This window comes from Coffea eugenioides, chromosome 6 (genome assembly GCF_003713205.1).
Source record: "Coffea eugenioides isolate CCC68of chromosome 6, Ceug_1.0, whole genome shotgun sequence".
Lineage (NCBI taxonomy): Eukaryota > Viridiplantae > Streptophyta > Magnoliopsida > Gentianales > Rubiaceae > Coffea > Coffea eugenioides.
In genome coordinates, this window is record NC_040040.1 from 17,833,894 (window position 1) to 17,850,125 (window position 16,232).

Below are 16,232 nucleotides of genomic sequence, written 5' to 3' on the forward strand. Positions count from 1 at the left end.
TATTTAAAAATAAAATACTTGTAAAGAGCGGTACTTTAAATAAGTTATGCGTATTTGCCTATAAACTACACTCCTTACTTAAATCAATAAACTACACTCCTTAACTTAAATCAATAAACTATACTCCTTACTTTAAATAGTGTAGTTTATAGGCAAATACGCATATCCTATTTAAAGTATCGGCTCTTTACAGATATTTTATTTTCAAATATTTAATTTATGATAAATATATTAACATTTGTAATTAAAAATTAAAAAGTGTTACAGTAATATTCTTGCAAAAAAAATCAGTAGGTTATCTATTTAATATAAATTAAATATTTTTTAAAAAATAAATGGCCTCATAAAATATTAATTTTTTATGCTTTTATCCATTACATGAGTAAAGTATTGGCTCTTTATGGATATTTTATCCTGAATCATTTAATTTATGTTAAATACATAAATATTTATAACTAAAATTGAAAAAGTGTTATATTAATATTTCTACGGAAGAAAAACTGGTAGGTTTTGTGTTTAACAAAAATTAAATATTTGAGAGTAAATACAAATCTGTATTTGAGAATAAATATTTGTAATAAAGTAAATATTTGAAAGTAAAATACCCGTAAAGAGTTGATACTTTAAATATGTAATACGTATTTGCCTATAAACTACGCTTCTTAAAGTTTATTAATTGTTAATTAATTTGTAACACTTTATCATTCATTGGACATGTAACACAAAGCACAAATCAGGTACAAAATTCTAATTTCACTCTCTAAAATAATATTTTAATTATTTGGACTGAATTTGTAAAGGATTAGTAACCTCAGGGGAGGTCAGTGTAATTGTTTAAACCACAGGGGAGGTAAGTGTAAATGTCAGAAACCTCAGGGGAGGTTTCTGAAATTATCCCTTAAATAAATGACCCAATCCATATTCACTTTTGCCCATAAAAAACTGATATATGACGCGAACTATATTTATTTTTTTCCTAAAAAAGTATGATTTGATCCAATTTATATTTATTTTTGCTACTAAAAGAGTAAAATTTGACTCTTTTGTACATAAAAATTATTGCATGTGAGTCATATGGTAAATTCACGTTAAAAAGTCATCGAAAACTTAAGTTGAGATCAAATTTTGTGAATGTCATTTTGTAAGGGATATAAAGTTAACATTTTAAAACTGTAAGACAAAAAATTTTTTGATAAAATATGATGGACATTTTGAACAAATTTCCTTTTTTTAATTAATTTTTGCTTTCTAAATCCGTTTGGATTAGCTGTTTTTTGGGGTGTTTTTGAAATTGTAATAGAGTTTTTAGAGTATATTTTTGGTTATTTTTAAAAATATTTTGAAATATTTAAGAGTAGTAGAGTTTTTAAAATATATTTTAAGATATTTTTTAAATATTAAAAATAATTTAAACTATTTTTTAGAGTACCTTTTAGAGTAAAATTTTTAAAAAACTAGTTTTTGAAAAACTCCTGGATCCAAATAGAGTATTCTGAAGTTCATCTTAGCGAGCATTAATGGACAGTCGTTCAATAAACCGTTTTAGTTTTGATGAAGTTTAATCTCATTGCCCATCTTAGTTGACGGAAATTCACGGCATGATGTGTTGATAATGACACATTGACTTAAACTCGTTGTGGAATTCCTGTCAGCCACTAGCTCTTGGAATAACTCGGTCAGTTTGGACTAATTAGGAAAAGGATAGGAATAATTGGACAGTTGTACCGACCAAAATGACCCATTGAGCGTGGTAGTGTGAAACAGATGAGGACTGTTTGCCCGCATCCCCGAATAGAGAGCGGAACGGGAATAAGAAAGCCAATTTGTATTATTATTATTATTAGGAAAAAAGTCCCGATGGCCTTCCAACTCTTTTCCAAGTAAAATTTTAGCCCTCTAACAATTAATGTTAAAATTTTGGCTCTCGATATAATAAAATAGTATATTTGTGGTCCTTCTGTCAAACCCAATCGTTAAAATTGACGGGAAACATCATCTCGTGAGACGCAAAACCAAATATCAAGGGTATTATAGTCTCTAAACAAAGAAAATTAAAAACACTTTCATCACTGAATTTTTCTCCAACAATTTCCACCCCTTTTTCACCACTAATCAGTCCCTTGCCTCTCCTATGATGGTTGGGTCGCCTTCAACTTCAACAATCTCGAAGGGTGCTAGTGGAAGCCCAAGAACCACTTCATCGGCCTTTGCTAGTGGTAAAACAGGCCAAGCTTCTTTATCGGCACCGGCCAGAAATCACCTCTTGTTGGTGGGAGGAATGTGCCATCTATTCTTGAAAGCACTCACATCGTTGTAATACTTCCACCAGTGGACCCCAAACCTCAAATGCAGCATCAGTAGCAGCAGCAACAATAGCAGCAACTAACAAAGAACTTGCAGCAAGCTCAACTCTTTTTCTCAAATCCTTATATGCAGTCTCAGTCCCCAAATTCTGCTGGTACCAATTCAGTTCCATCTGCTCCTAGTGGAGGATACTATGTACAGAGAAGGCGCCCGGATCAACAGCAGCAAGCCCAACCCCAGCAGTCTCCAGGCTCATCTACATCATCTTCAACTGGGATGCTATCATTGTGTCCTGTTTCTTTAGCTGGTGCTAGGGTTTTGGAGCAAAAGGGATGGAAATTGTTGGAGGGAAAAATCATTTCTTTGTTCAGAGACTATAATGTCCTTGATATTGGTCGCGCATCTCACGAGATGATACTTTCCGTCAATTTTAACTGTTGGGTTTGACAGAAGAGTCACGAATATACTATTTTATTAGATCGAGGGCCAAAATTTTAACATTAATTGTTGAAGGGTTATAACTTTATTTGGGAAAGAGTTGGAGGGCTATTGGACTCTTTCCCCTTATTATTATTTGCAAGTGTATCCCCCCCACTCCAAAAAAAAAAAAAGAAAAAAAAACAACTAGTATGGGGTTTATTAATTAGATTTAATATGAAAATCAAATCACAAGTAGGAAATGATTGTAGGCAAGTATTAACTTTTTCACTTTTATGGAAGTATTATTATAGGTCATTAAAACAATTGGTATGGGTAGCATTATTCATTCTCAACCCTTGTGTTGAGGGGGCGTGCACGTAGAAAAGGTATGAAAAATCTTTTTCGCTTTTACACTTGCACATGAATACACTACATATAATGAAAAACTTGATATAATCAAATAAACAATCAAATAATACTTTTGATAAGTAAAATCAAATAACCATTGGGTAGTCCATTGCTTAGAGGAAGATTCTTAAAATCTTTCCCTTGAATGTTTTTTGCTGTCAGGTTCACATTCGAATTATGTGCTAAGGTTTAGATTCTATGTTGGCAGTTGGGAGAGAATCAAATTTAGAATTCCAACCATGTTTGACTGTTAGGCAGCAGGGTTCGAGTTTGAATTTCATGTTTAGCAATTGGTCATATAGGATTATTAGGTATGTCAGCTACCTTATCAAAACTTTTCTATTTAGTCTCCAAATTTCAAAGTTCTTCCTATAAGTCTTCACCTTTCTTCATCAACCCATTTTTGTCAAAAACGTTTTCAAGTAGATCGGAGGTACCTCAAAAGATAATCGTAGTTTGCGCAAGGAAAACAGGGAAGATATAAATAGTGTCATTCAGGAATTTTCTCTGTCAAGCGTCAACCATTTACTTATGTATTTATTCCTACTCCTATACTATAAGGAAGGGGACAAACCCAACTAAATTATAGATAGAGTGTTATTTGGAAATTCACATCCACTTTTTTTCACCATTAATTTTAGTTTGATATTTTTTAACGGGTGTTCAATAACATTTGTTAACATATTTAAATTTCACTCAACTAATCTTTTGGATATATGTATGCTAATAATTATTATCTTTTCTTATATTTATATAATTTTTTAAATCAATTTTACATTTTTAAAAGTCTAGTATTTGAAATATATCTTAACAACCGTCAATGGATAACCACTAAACAAACCGTTTTAATGTTAACGAAGTTTAATCATATTGCCCATCTTATTTGACGGAAATTCGCGATACGATGTAATGATATGACCCATTATGAAATTCCAGCCACTGGCTCTTGGAAAGCTGTAGTGCTGTACCGACCAAAATGACCAATTGAGCATGGCAGTGGAAAACAGATGAGGGCTGTTCGGTTCGCATGCCCGGATAGAGAGCGGAATGGGAATCAGAATGCCAATTTGTATTATTATTATTTTGAAGTGTACGCCCGCCCCTCTCCCCAACCCCCCCAAAAAAAAAGTATAGGGTTTATTAATGAGATAATTAATATGAAAATCAAATCACAAGTAGGGAATGATTGTGGGCAGGTATTCCTTTTTCACTCTTATGGAAGGATTCTTATGGGTCATTAAAACAATTGGTATGGATATCATTATTCATTCCCAACCCTTGTGTCGAGGGTGTGTGCACATTGAAAATGTATGAAAAATCTTTTTCGCTTTACACTTGCACAAGAATTCACTACATATAATGAAAAACTTGATATAATCGAATAAGCAATCAAATAATACTGTCCCTCATGGGTCAGGCGGTCAGCTCGTTTGGTCACGATTTCTTTCTTAAAACCATTGTCCAGCCTCCTCACAAGAATTCGAATCCCGTGATTAACGTGTTCGGGGGGATGGGGCCTCTCCTCCCGAGTCGGAGTGGGATTAGTCGGGCCCCGTAAGAATTGACTCGGACACTCACTCCGTCAGCAAAAAAAAAAAAAATAATAATAATAATACTTTTGATAACTGAAATCAAATAATCATTGGGTGGTCCATTGGTTAGAGGAAGATTCTTAAAATCTTTCTATTGAATCTTTTCTGTTATCAGATTCGAGATTCGAATTATATGCCTAGGTTCAAATTCCATATCTGGCAATTGGGAGAGAATCAAATTCAAGATTCGAATTCTGTACCAATATTTGAGTTCGAATTTCATGTTTGGCTGTTGAGAAAGAATCAAATTCATGATTCAAACCATCAATTAGGGGAGAATCAAATTCAGAATTCGAATTTTGTACTAGAGTTCAAATTTCACGTCTAGCAGTTCAGTTGGGGGAGAATCAAATTCATGGGACTGAATTAATTCAGGGGAAAATTGGTGTCACATTTGTAACAAGTCCTTTTTTGGTTCCTCACATATGAAAAGTTATAAAATGCTCCCTCGTATTTACAAAAAAGTTCTTTTGGGTCCTTGACGAACTTTGCAAAGTTTAGTACAGTATGGAGATCTTCACGAAATGAGACTTTGCCAACCTGAGAGCAAAAGTCCACAACTGCAAGAAAGAAAGATTTAGGAGACTTAAAAGCCAAGTTTGTTAGTTGTAAGAAAAAGCTCATTATCCTGATTAGGGTTATATAAAATTATAAATCAATGTGCAGAGTAAATGAGACCAATTCCTTAAGGGTCCATTTGGTTCATAGGATGACATATGATTGGATTAATTATCTTGTGTCATCTCATGTTTGGTTGTTTTTTACATATGGGATGACACATCCTAATTAACCAAATTAATCCCTCATTCATGGGATAAAAAAATCCCATGGAGGAGGTGGTATTAGTCATCCCGGAATAACTAAAAGATAGGATAATAAAAATTTAAACTAATTTATCCTTACAAATAGTATAAATTCATACTCTTATAATTATATAACTTTACCGTCATTCAATAATATAATATAAATGGACTAATTTGCCCCTACTAATTAATTTAAAGCTTTTTGACTAATTTGCCCCTACTACCAACATAAAAATATTTGAACTAATTTACCCTTATGAATGATACAAATTTATACTGAATATTATATAACCATTCTCTTACATAATAATACATTAATAAACGGACTAGTTTGCCCCTACTAATTATATTAAATTTTTTGAACTATTTTGTCCATTTTCATTATTTTAAATTTTTTGAAAAATTTAGTCCTATTAATTAATTTGATTTTTTAGCTAATTTACCCCTATTTATATCATAATAAAAGGACTATATTGATCTTGGACTAAATTGCCCTTACTAACCTTATTTTCTCAACCAAATTCTATATAAATACATAACCTTATCAATTGGGCTTTGCAAATAAGTGTTTCAATAAGCCCAAACTTACTTCAAAGAAAAGTCTTCTACATTGACTTGAGCTTGACTCATTTAAAACTCTTAAAATGGAATAAAACTATATGTTAAAACCTATTTTTAAGGGCCTAAATGGGATGAGTTTGAGTGCATGCAAATTTTTATATATCAAAACCTTGATTTACTTTATAATTCTACAGTTTTAAATTACTTTATTTTAATAAAAGTTATAAATTATTAAATTATTTTATTAAAATGATCCTACAAATTAAGGGACATTTTAGTCATTAAAATGGTAATCCTATCTCCAACCAAACACAGGATAGGATTATTTTCTAATATATCCTATTCAATCTAAACTAACCAAACACTAGATAATTTGGATTATCAATCCCAGGATGACGTAACCCAGAATTAATAATCCGAGAATGAATTATTCCATCTCATCCAGTCTGTGAACCAAACAAACCCTAAGTTGTTGATCGGAAGAAAGATTACAGTACAAATTAAAATCTGGAATATATACATTTTATTCATTTCTAACTTTTACCTCATTTGGAAAAAGAAAAAGAAAAATAACTTTACCTCATTATTCGTCTGAGTAGGCTGCGCTTATCTATCGCAGCATATGGTTCCTAAAACAAGGGTGGAGAGTTTCTGCTTCAATTGATTCCTATCTATGAAGAAAAAGTGCATCATTATTACAAAAGTTGAAAAATAAAAAAAAAAGAAGTGGAAAAAACAATGCAGGGTCTTATGATAAGTTTTTCTTATGCTTCAATCCTACAAATCATTATGTTGTTATGGGCCATTTCATGTCTCTTCGTTTAGGTTCGCCCCCAGTTTTCTGCAATTAGACTAAATAGCCCCTTCGCAGATCAATAGAACTGGTCATTTTTAGATATATGAGTTTTGACTATGGACAGAACCACAAATGAGGTAATAATCAAGATTAGAGAGGAGACAATTATTGCTCTTTCTACTCAATCCTTATAAAAGTTGCATAGTGAGAACACAAATTATGTTCTTCGAATTTGGGATTTCGATACGGTTAAATTCAAGAAGAATTAAAATCTCTGGTTTCGTATATATTATTCCTTGTTCAATTGTATCTCTCACAAATCAAATTTTGGCATCTAAGTATTTATGAGAATCTAGTTTTAGGAGCCCTCAATTGTCCTCATGTGCTATGTTGTTCTAACCAAAGGAACAAATTTTTTGTCAATTTAAAAAGATTGGAGACTAAATTTCTAAGAGTCTAAGAGCATTGAGCCAGAAACATTTTTTTTTCAAATTTTCTGGCTAAATAATTCAAGTCAGAGAAAATCTTATATCTGTATACATTATCACGATTGGATATGCAACACATATGCAAAATTTGAGTTTCAAATTTAAATTCGATTTATGTGTCATGCATCTAATGGTGAACGTGTATACACTATCAGTGTATAAAAAATTAATCCGTCAAGTTAAGGTTTAGGTTTGCAATTTGCAACCAAAACCAAAGTATGCTCCTCCATGTCTTATATAATTGTCATTATCAATTGCACCGTATATCGTAGGCCAGAAAACAACAAATATAGGCACTAAGAAAAATAGAAGCACACACTAAGATAATAACGTGCAAAAACATAATAATTTTTTTAAAAATTATCATTTATATTTCACAATCATCCCTATTCATCCAAATTAAAATTAAACTTATTTGGACCACTAAGAACATGATGATGCCGAGTCTAGATTCCAATAAACAAGAGGTGGATCTTCTTTGAGCATGAAGAAGTGAAAGGTTAAATTAATGGAGGCCTGCAATGTTTGTTTAGTAATATGCCTTACGGAATTATGGGTTTGTCCAAGTTTTGTTACTATCAGTGGCACATAAAATTTTACTTGTTTTGATTTTACTTCGGCAATGATGCAATTTGAAATAGAAAAAAAGTTATATTTGGTGAAAGGACACAAATGTCTCTCTTGGTAAATTATGTAGTTTCCGGTGGGGAGTGTTCAACGAAGGAGTTCAATTAAAGGCCCTTTGAGTTTTTTTTGGATGTTTATTCAAAATTTTATTGTAATTTATTGTAGAATTTAAAATTTCAAACGACTTGAAGAGCACGAATTAGGCTATGGATTAATCTTATATTTTCTCTAATTAATCTTATATTTCTAAAAGTCTAGCAATTGAAGTACATCTTATCTGGGAATAAAAAAAATACTTTTTTTTTATATAATATAATTATCATAATTTTATTCATGAGATTTGCATTAATGGTAGAAAATACATATCATGAACTTTTTTTTTAACAAACTGTTTGAAGAAACTTATTTTGTTATAAGGGTATTGGGCACCTGTTAAGATATATTTCAGGCATCATATTTTTGAAAATATAAAATTAATTAGAGAAAATAAATAACTACAAGGAAAGATAGAAAAGCTTAAATCGAAAAAATATATTAATGCAAGGGAGGGTAATATTATTAATATGTATATATACATGGTAAGTTACGTGGATTTTAAATGTAGTAATGAAGGCAACCATTAAAAAAACCCTTCCTATAATGAAGTAATTTCCTTTGCTTTACCATGAAATAGAGATGGAGTTCTAAAATGCAATAATATCTCGTGTGCAGTATCAAAGAAAGCGAGTAGTTAATGCATTACAATGAGCATTAAATCAACAACAAAGTATCTGCCAAATTAATTAGTTCCTGTTACTGTTATTTGTACTATGTATAAGGAAAAGAAAAGGCAAAAAATCAAGATTGTTTCATTTCACTCGTACAATAAGGATTTGGTGTCCCTTGGATTTGAATTCAATGGTAATTGGATTTCCCATACTTGATAATTGGATTTCCCTCTATCCCTATTTCAGACCACAGTGCAAATTGCAAAAACATTATAAAAAAAGAATTTTTCTAACGGGTATTCTTAGAGCCCTCGGTAACATATTTTATATTTATCTAACTTACCATATATATATATATATATATATATATATATTAACAATCATTTGCATCTCTTGCATTTATATATAATTTTGCCTACCTCTTCTTATATTTATTTTTTAAAAATAATACCTAAAATATATCTTAATAGAGCACCCGTTAGACAAATCAATTAAAAGAAGTGTTTTGGTTTCTCCTTTGTTTTTTGTTTTTAAAGAAATCCTACTTTTCACTCCCAACATGACACCTATAAAATCACACACAAAACACACAAACAGTTGCTCAGTCACAACAAAACACAAACAGCACCCCCTACGCATGGCACCATCACATTGATACTGTGAGGATACACCCCTTAATGGCAGCATACCAAACCAAGGCCAAAAATAACAGGGTGATAGCAGCTTAGAAATATTTGCCCACCAAAAAAAAAGAAAAGCCCAGAAAAGAGAAAACTTTCACCTCTTCCACCGCTTCCACCTCCATCTTCTCCTTCGCCTTCCCCATACGAGAAGAGAGGAAAAAAGAAATCCTTGAATTTCATATGATAAAATAATCCCAGCCCAGATCAGAAAATGTCATCATCATCAGCCTCAGCAGCAGCATCAAAGAAGCCAGCTTTATTCATTACAACACTCATTATCCTATGGTACTCGAGTAACATAGGAGTCATTCTCCTTAACAAATTCTTGCTCTCAAATTATCATTTTGCCTTCCCAGTCTTCCTGACAATGTGCCACATGGCAGCCTGTGCACTCCTCAGTTATGTCTCCATTGTTTTCTTGAAAATTGTCCCATTTCAGAGGATCAAATCAATGTCCCAATTCCTCAGAATTGCAACTCTCAGCATTGTGTTTTGTGCCTCTGTTGTGGGTGGCAACATTTCTCTCAAGTATTTACCAGTGTCGTTCAATCAAGCTGTGGGTGCCACGACACCGTTTTTCACAGCTTTGTTTGCTTATCTCATGACCCTCAAAAGGGAAGCTTGGATTACCTATCTCTGTCTTGTTCCTGTCGTCGGTGGGGTTGTCATTGCCAGTGGGGTATGTTAAATTTTCGCTTTAATATTTTTTTTTTCGGCATTTAAGATCCATTTTTGAAGGATTTTATTTTCATGGTATCTTTCTTTTTTAATTATCTGAATTAATTGCACTGTGATTTGTGCTTTCCTAATGCAGAAAAATTTTGATCTTTTGGGTGGGTTTTGTATATTTCGTTGATTTGCTGCTGATCTGGAGCTCAACTTCGGCTATTTAAATTGTTTGTTTGTTTGTTTGTTTTTAAGGTCGTTTCCTGTGGATGCCAATTTAACATTGGAAGATCAGATCTGAGATTTTGTTAGTTTTGCTACTGTATATTAGTTGCTTATTTTGCGGGCATTTGTTTCTTCAATTTGAAATAAAGATTACTTTTTTTTTCCCATTGCGTTGTAGAAGGTTTGGGCCTTTAATCAAATACTAAATTAGTGGACTTGGAAGGCTGTATTATTTTGCTTCTTATGCATGTGGAGTACTAGAGACCTCAAAAAGTCAATGTCTGATGTATGCCAGCACTCTTTAAGAGTACAAGTTTATGCAAGTCTAGAATACTACTATTTCTGAGGACTTCTAGGCTAAATGCTAATAATTATTGAGTGGAAATACAAGATTTTATCTAGGTTTTACTTAACTTTGTGAACGTGTTTAGGTAATTCTATATGAATAAATTGAATCAAGAACGCATCTGACTCAAAGTTATGTGATCAGAAATTTTCTGGTCACGTTCAGGTTCTAAAAGTATTGGATCATGTGACTGCGTTCTTGAGATTATGATTATGTAGTTTCTGGTTATGTGTACAAGCATTGGGTCATGCCTGGCATTTCTTCAGTTTATATTTATGCAACTTGCTGATTATATGTGTGATTCATTGGATCATGTGCAGTGCTTCTTGAGATTTGCAACTTTGCATGCATATGTACATTTTCCTTAGGATCAATTTTTGGGCTGGAGGGAGGCTTTGAAATGAAGCAAAGATAGCTTTCCTTTAGTTGTGGTAAGTGTCATGTCACATGGTTGTGTTGTGTTGCTTGTGCATGTGAATGAGAAGAACCTTTAAGGAAGTCAATGTCAAATGCATGTTATCATTCTTGAGGACTAAGTTCAACATCCGAAAGTGTAGGTGAAAGATTGGGGTGAACTGTCAGAATGAATTAGGGGATCGAAAAGCAAGTTTAGAGTCTGAAGCACTGCACTCAGGCCATAGGGTATTTCAAAAACCTTGGTACTTCCTACACACTCAAGATGAAGTTTTTCCCTGTTGGTGGGGAACATATCAAAGGTTTATTTGTCTAATAAACCTCCAAAGAAATGCTTCATTTTCTAATAAAATGCTGAAGCAAAAGTTTCAAACTTGAAAGAAATAAGTGCAGCATTATACATATTTAAAGAGGCATTTCAGGTCTGAATAGTTATGGAACAGAGCTAAAAACAATGGGGTTAAAAAAAAAAGGAGCCAATGCGTTAGGAACAGTCTTGTGCTGTGCGTGAGTCATGCTTTAAATTCAACTAGTGAAGATGGATATATATTCCCTCATATCTTATATACTGATTGAAGCTGAGAACCAGAGTGGTATGGCTAATGAAAAGTGCTTTTCCATTTGTATCTGGCATATAAGTTGTGCTGTTTTATTGTCTCAATTTTTATGTCAATATTCTGGTTCAAGTCCTACATACTTTCTTTATCACCCATTACATGTCTCCTAAGCACGATTGAAATGGATGACAGAGCAAGTAAATAGATCTATCAGTTTTCTTTATAAATTTTCCAATCTGTTCTAAAATACATTAGGATCTACCGAATTCTTTGTCTTCTAAAACTGGAATTTGGTGACTTGTTGATCGTGTTTTCAGAATTTGTGGAACTAAAACTATGCTATATGGTTACAGGGAGAGCCAATGTTCCATTTATTTGGATTTATTATGTGCATTGGTGCAACTGCTGCTAGAGCATTTAAGTCTGTTCTTCAAGGCGTACTTCTTTCTTCAGAAGGGTAAGACATTTGCTGCATTTGGTACTTCACCTGCCAGCTTTTTGTTGGCAATGTGCAAACAATGGTTAACAATTCCTTAATATTGTGAGAAAAACAAAAGGCAAGTGTTGTCCTGAATGAGAAATATATGCAAAACTATGTAGATTGACATGTAAGCATAGTCTTCCCACAAAAGGAGTTTGCTGCAATGAGATTACACCTTTATGCTTATTGTGGAAGCAATTCTTGCTCTCCTTGTTTGCCTTCATTTTCAACTTGTTACTGTATGCTATGCATGTCTTTGATTTTATTTTTGGTTTCCTCTCTTTTCAATCATAAACCAACTAAAAATCATCTTCCATATTGTGCCGGAACTGTTAATGCACATTTTGTCTCCGCATGTACCCACTATGGTTTGGTACAGTGAGAGATTGGTTCACATTTATGCAAATCCTCCGAAGAACTACTAGTTGGACCTGGAAATCTGAAATTTCTTCTGTGGATTTCTTTAAATTGTTTGCCATTTGTGAGCATACTGCTTTGATTTCTAGTCCAAGTTGTGCATTGCACTTTTCAGCCCTCAATTAATATTTTGATTTTACTTTGATACATTTATCCATTGTTGTTTCAGGGAGAAATTAAACTCCATGAATTTGCTCCTTTATATGTCCCCAATTGCTCTTGTAGTTTTATTGCCTGCAGCAATCATAATGGAGCCAAATGTCTTGGAAGTTACAGTATCACTTGGGATAGAGCATAGATACATGACGATACTTCTTTTGCTCAATTCCGCAATGGCCTATGGAGCCAACCTATGCAATTTCTTGGTGACTAAGCATACAAGTGCACTAACGCTCCAGGTTGGTTTCGTGTATTTCTTTGTGGGTGTGCCTATGGATGTGCAAGTTTGTAGATGGGGTTGCTTTGTCTAGTAGATGCACTTGATATAAAATTTACTGGAAGAATATTTATCTTGCTTGAGTTTTGGCCAAATAATATTGTCATAATCATCTAATCCTCAATACCCATGTCATGATATAAATGTCATGAATAGTCATGCTTTTCTTTCTTTTCTACTTGAGCTTTTCTTATTCTCTTACCCCATGGACACTTCACTTTTTTGAGGCTGGTGCTCCTTAGGGCTGATTTAGTGCTTTTATTGAACCTTCATATGGTTGTTTCATTAAATTGGAACAGCTTTGGTTTTGGGTTTTTCAATTTCTTATGTAGGTGCAAACCTGGTTGTATCTCCTGGGGCATGGTAGGCCATTAACTCTATAGCATATGATAAAGTGACACTGCGATAACTTTCAAGCAGTAACTGCTCAAAACCAATAGAAGAAAACAAAACATAGACTGGACAATCGATGCTGCTTGGAAAGTTGGCAAAATGCTTTCTTCTGTAGCAGCTTAGTAAGAGGCATGGACTGTAAAAGAAAAAGCATATTGCGCTGGGGCTGGGGCAAAGTAGGGTTAATGATGCTACCACTGAGTAAGTAAATATTACTGTGTTAAATGAGAAGACATAATTGCAGGGTACCTGCTTCCTGTGTTAAAAACATAATGACTATGGTCTTTCGGGGATCTATGCCACAGACTCTAAGAAGCAAATGTTCATGCATGTATGGCTCCAGCTATTCTGGTCCTATTATGATCTTCTGAACTTTGTCAGGTATTAGGCAATGCGAAAGGCGCTGTTGCAGTGGTTATCTCAATTCTTATTTTCCGCAATCCTGTAACCTTCACTGGCCTTGCTGGCTATACGATGACTGTTATGGGGGTTGTTGCTTATGGAGAAGCAAAGCGGAGATACAAATGATGTGCACCGGAGATATCTTGTCAAATGCGGCTTCATACTTCTGATACTCTGAGAAGGTTCAAGAGTTACTACATTTGGGACTTATTCTTTACAATGTCAGGGAGAGATTATTTCTTTGTACCCTTTTTGTCATAGAAATTCATACATGATATAGTGAATTATACCATACATTTGCCATTATTCAGAGGAACATTAACAACTTGTTTTTTCTCTATAACTTTGTGCCTGTACCTATCTAATTACTTCAACTGCCTGCACTTTTGGAGCTTTGATCCATTGCTTGTCCTCCTCCGCATCTTGCCCTGCCTTTGGATGTAAGCTTTTCGCTAAGGGCTTTAGACCGTTAAATGATTATGCTTCTTTGGAGCCAATAAGGAAATCTTACCCTCTGATTTTTCATAACGGAGAGGTGATTTTCACATGCAAAAGGAATTGAGGAAATCCTTCATGGAAAAACTAGGAAAGAGGCTAAAGCCTAATCCAATGCAGTTTCAGATGGTGAAGGAAGCTGTTAAATCTGCTTCTGCAGAGAGGGGAATTTTTTGCTCAACTGGCCAAGGAACAGACAGAGACGAAGACGTTAAATTCTTCCATGGCGGCATCCAACACGACCCTTTCGAGCTACTTACCAGTTCAAAAATCGTTTCCTCATTCCAGCTAATTAATAAATAATATACTTGCAAGATTTCTTGACTTCAGAACAAGGCTGTGTTCCTTTGCTCATCCCTAACTTGCCAGATATAATGTTTGTGCCTTTCTAAATATGCAATAGAACCTTCTAAAGAGTAGTGCAAGCCTCTGATGCAGCAAGATTTTGCTTGTAGCTATCATCCTGGCCTCCACTCCCTGCTCTCGAAACCTTTGTTATGATCATGGCCAAGTGAACAGGCTTTTTCTTGTCATCAATTTTGAGCACAATCATCATCAATTGATGAAACCTGTGCTCTTGCAGGCAATGACTGACCTGCAACTGCTGCTGCCTTTTTGAAAGGAACCCGAGTGCTGTATTTTTCTGTTTATGCTGCCATTAACTTGTCTCATTGGTTGCAGAATTGTGGAAAACCACGGCGAATTTCTAAGAATATTATTGTTAAAATTGAAAAAAAGTTCAGAAAATTGGGGTTACGTGGGGAGGGTTGCTGAATAAGGGGTTGCTGCAATTGAGAGGTGAGGCTACTAGTAAAAAGAGTTTTAATTTTCATTTATTTTGGTTCAGTATTTTAAAAAAAAAAAAAAAAAAAAACGCTTTGCCGATCATCTGATGAACGGCAAAAGGTTGCCGACACCGACAAGCCTGACGATGACTTGACAGGATGTCAGGAGTACTTTTTGACTTTTCCTATATGAGACGTCAGGACTACTTTTTGACTTTTCTTACTTGAGGCTCAAATTATTTGCCTCATACGGACAGGAGGCATTCATTTTTTTTTAATAGTTTAAAAAGCTGACTTTTCCTACTCGACGATGCAAATCAAATTTGCGGCGTCAAAATTTTTTTTTTTCATTGTGATCAATAGACGTTGTCGGCCAAAATATTTTCTTTTAAAGTGAGAAGGCTTGATTTGCGCAAAAATCAATTTTTTTAACTGAAAAAGAATATTTTTAAAATAAAACCGCAAATCTCGATTGCGGCGACAGTTTTTAAAAATATGACTTAGGTAAATAAAATTAGTAATTTAATAGCATACTCGATTATCATCTTAATTTATAAATTTAACATTATTCTAATATCATATTTTAAATTTTTGATAATTTTGGTTTATAATAGAATTTTAGTAATATGATTTAATAATTTTAATTTGAAAAGTGCTACATTGTAATTTGAAAAGTGTTATTATTATCTGAAAAGTGTTAGACTGAACATTAAATAATTTAAAGTGTTACATAAAATTATTTGAAAACCTGTTACATAAAATTATTTACATAAAACTTATTTACTGTTCCAGATGAAAAGTGTTACATTTAATTGGTCGTGCTGCCTTTTATTAAACATTAAATAACTTATTAAAAATTATATATGAACTAATAAAAGGTAGGAAAAATGCTTCGAAAAAAAAAACAAGAATGTATCGCCGCTCATCTGATGGGTGGCGACACATAAAGACAAAAGCTGATGAGCGGCGATGAATATGACCAAGATAAATGAGCGGCGAAGCGTTTTTTTTTTTTTCAAAAAATAAATCGAACCAAAATAAATGAAAATTAATACTCTTTTTATCAGTAGCCTCACCTCACAATTGCGGCGACCCCTTATTCACCAATACTCCCCACATAACACCAATTTTCTAAACTTTTTCAATTTTGACAATATTCTTAGAAATTCGCCGGAAACCGGTTTCTTTTCAAGCTTCTCTGCCAGATGACTACATATGAACTTTTG

At 33.5% G+C, this 16,232-nt stretch overlaps 1 protein-coding gene across 1 annotated transcript; it reads left to right on the forward strand.

The window, feature by feature from the left end:
- Positions 1–9,338: 9,338 nt before the first annotated feature.
- LOC113774644 (UDP-URONIC ACID TRANSPORTER 1-like) lies at positions 9,339–14,109 on the forward strand. The gene is made up of 4 exons (XM_027319228.1): positions 9,339–10,068; positions 11,951–12,054; positions 12,665–12,893; positions 13,706–14,109. Exons 1-4 carry the CDS (start codon positions 9,601–9,603, stop codon positions 13,850–13,852), a joined length of 948 nt encoding a protein of 315 aa, XP_027175029.1. The 5' UTR covers positions 9,339–9,600; the 3' UTR covers positions 13,853–14,109.
- The last annotated feature ends 2,123 nt before the right edge of the window (positions 14,110–16,232 follow it).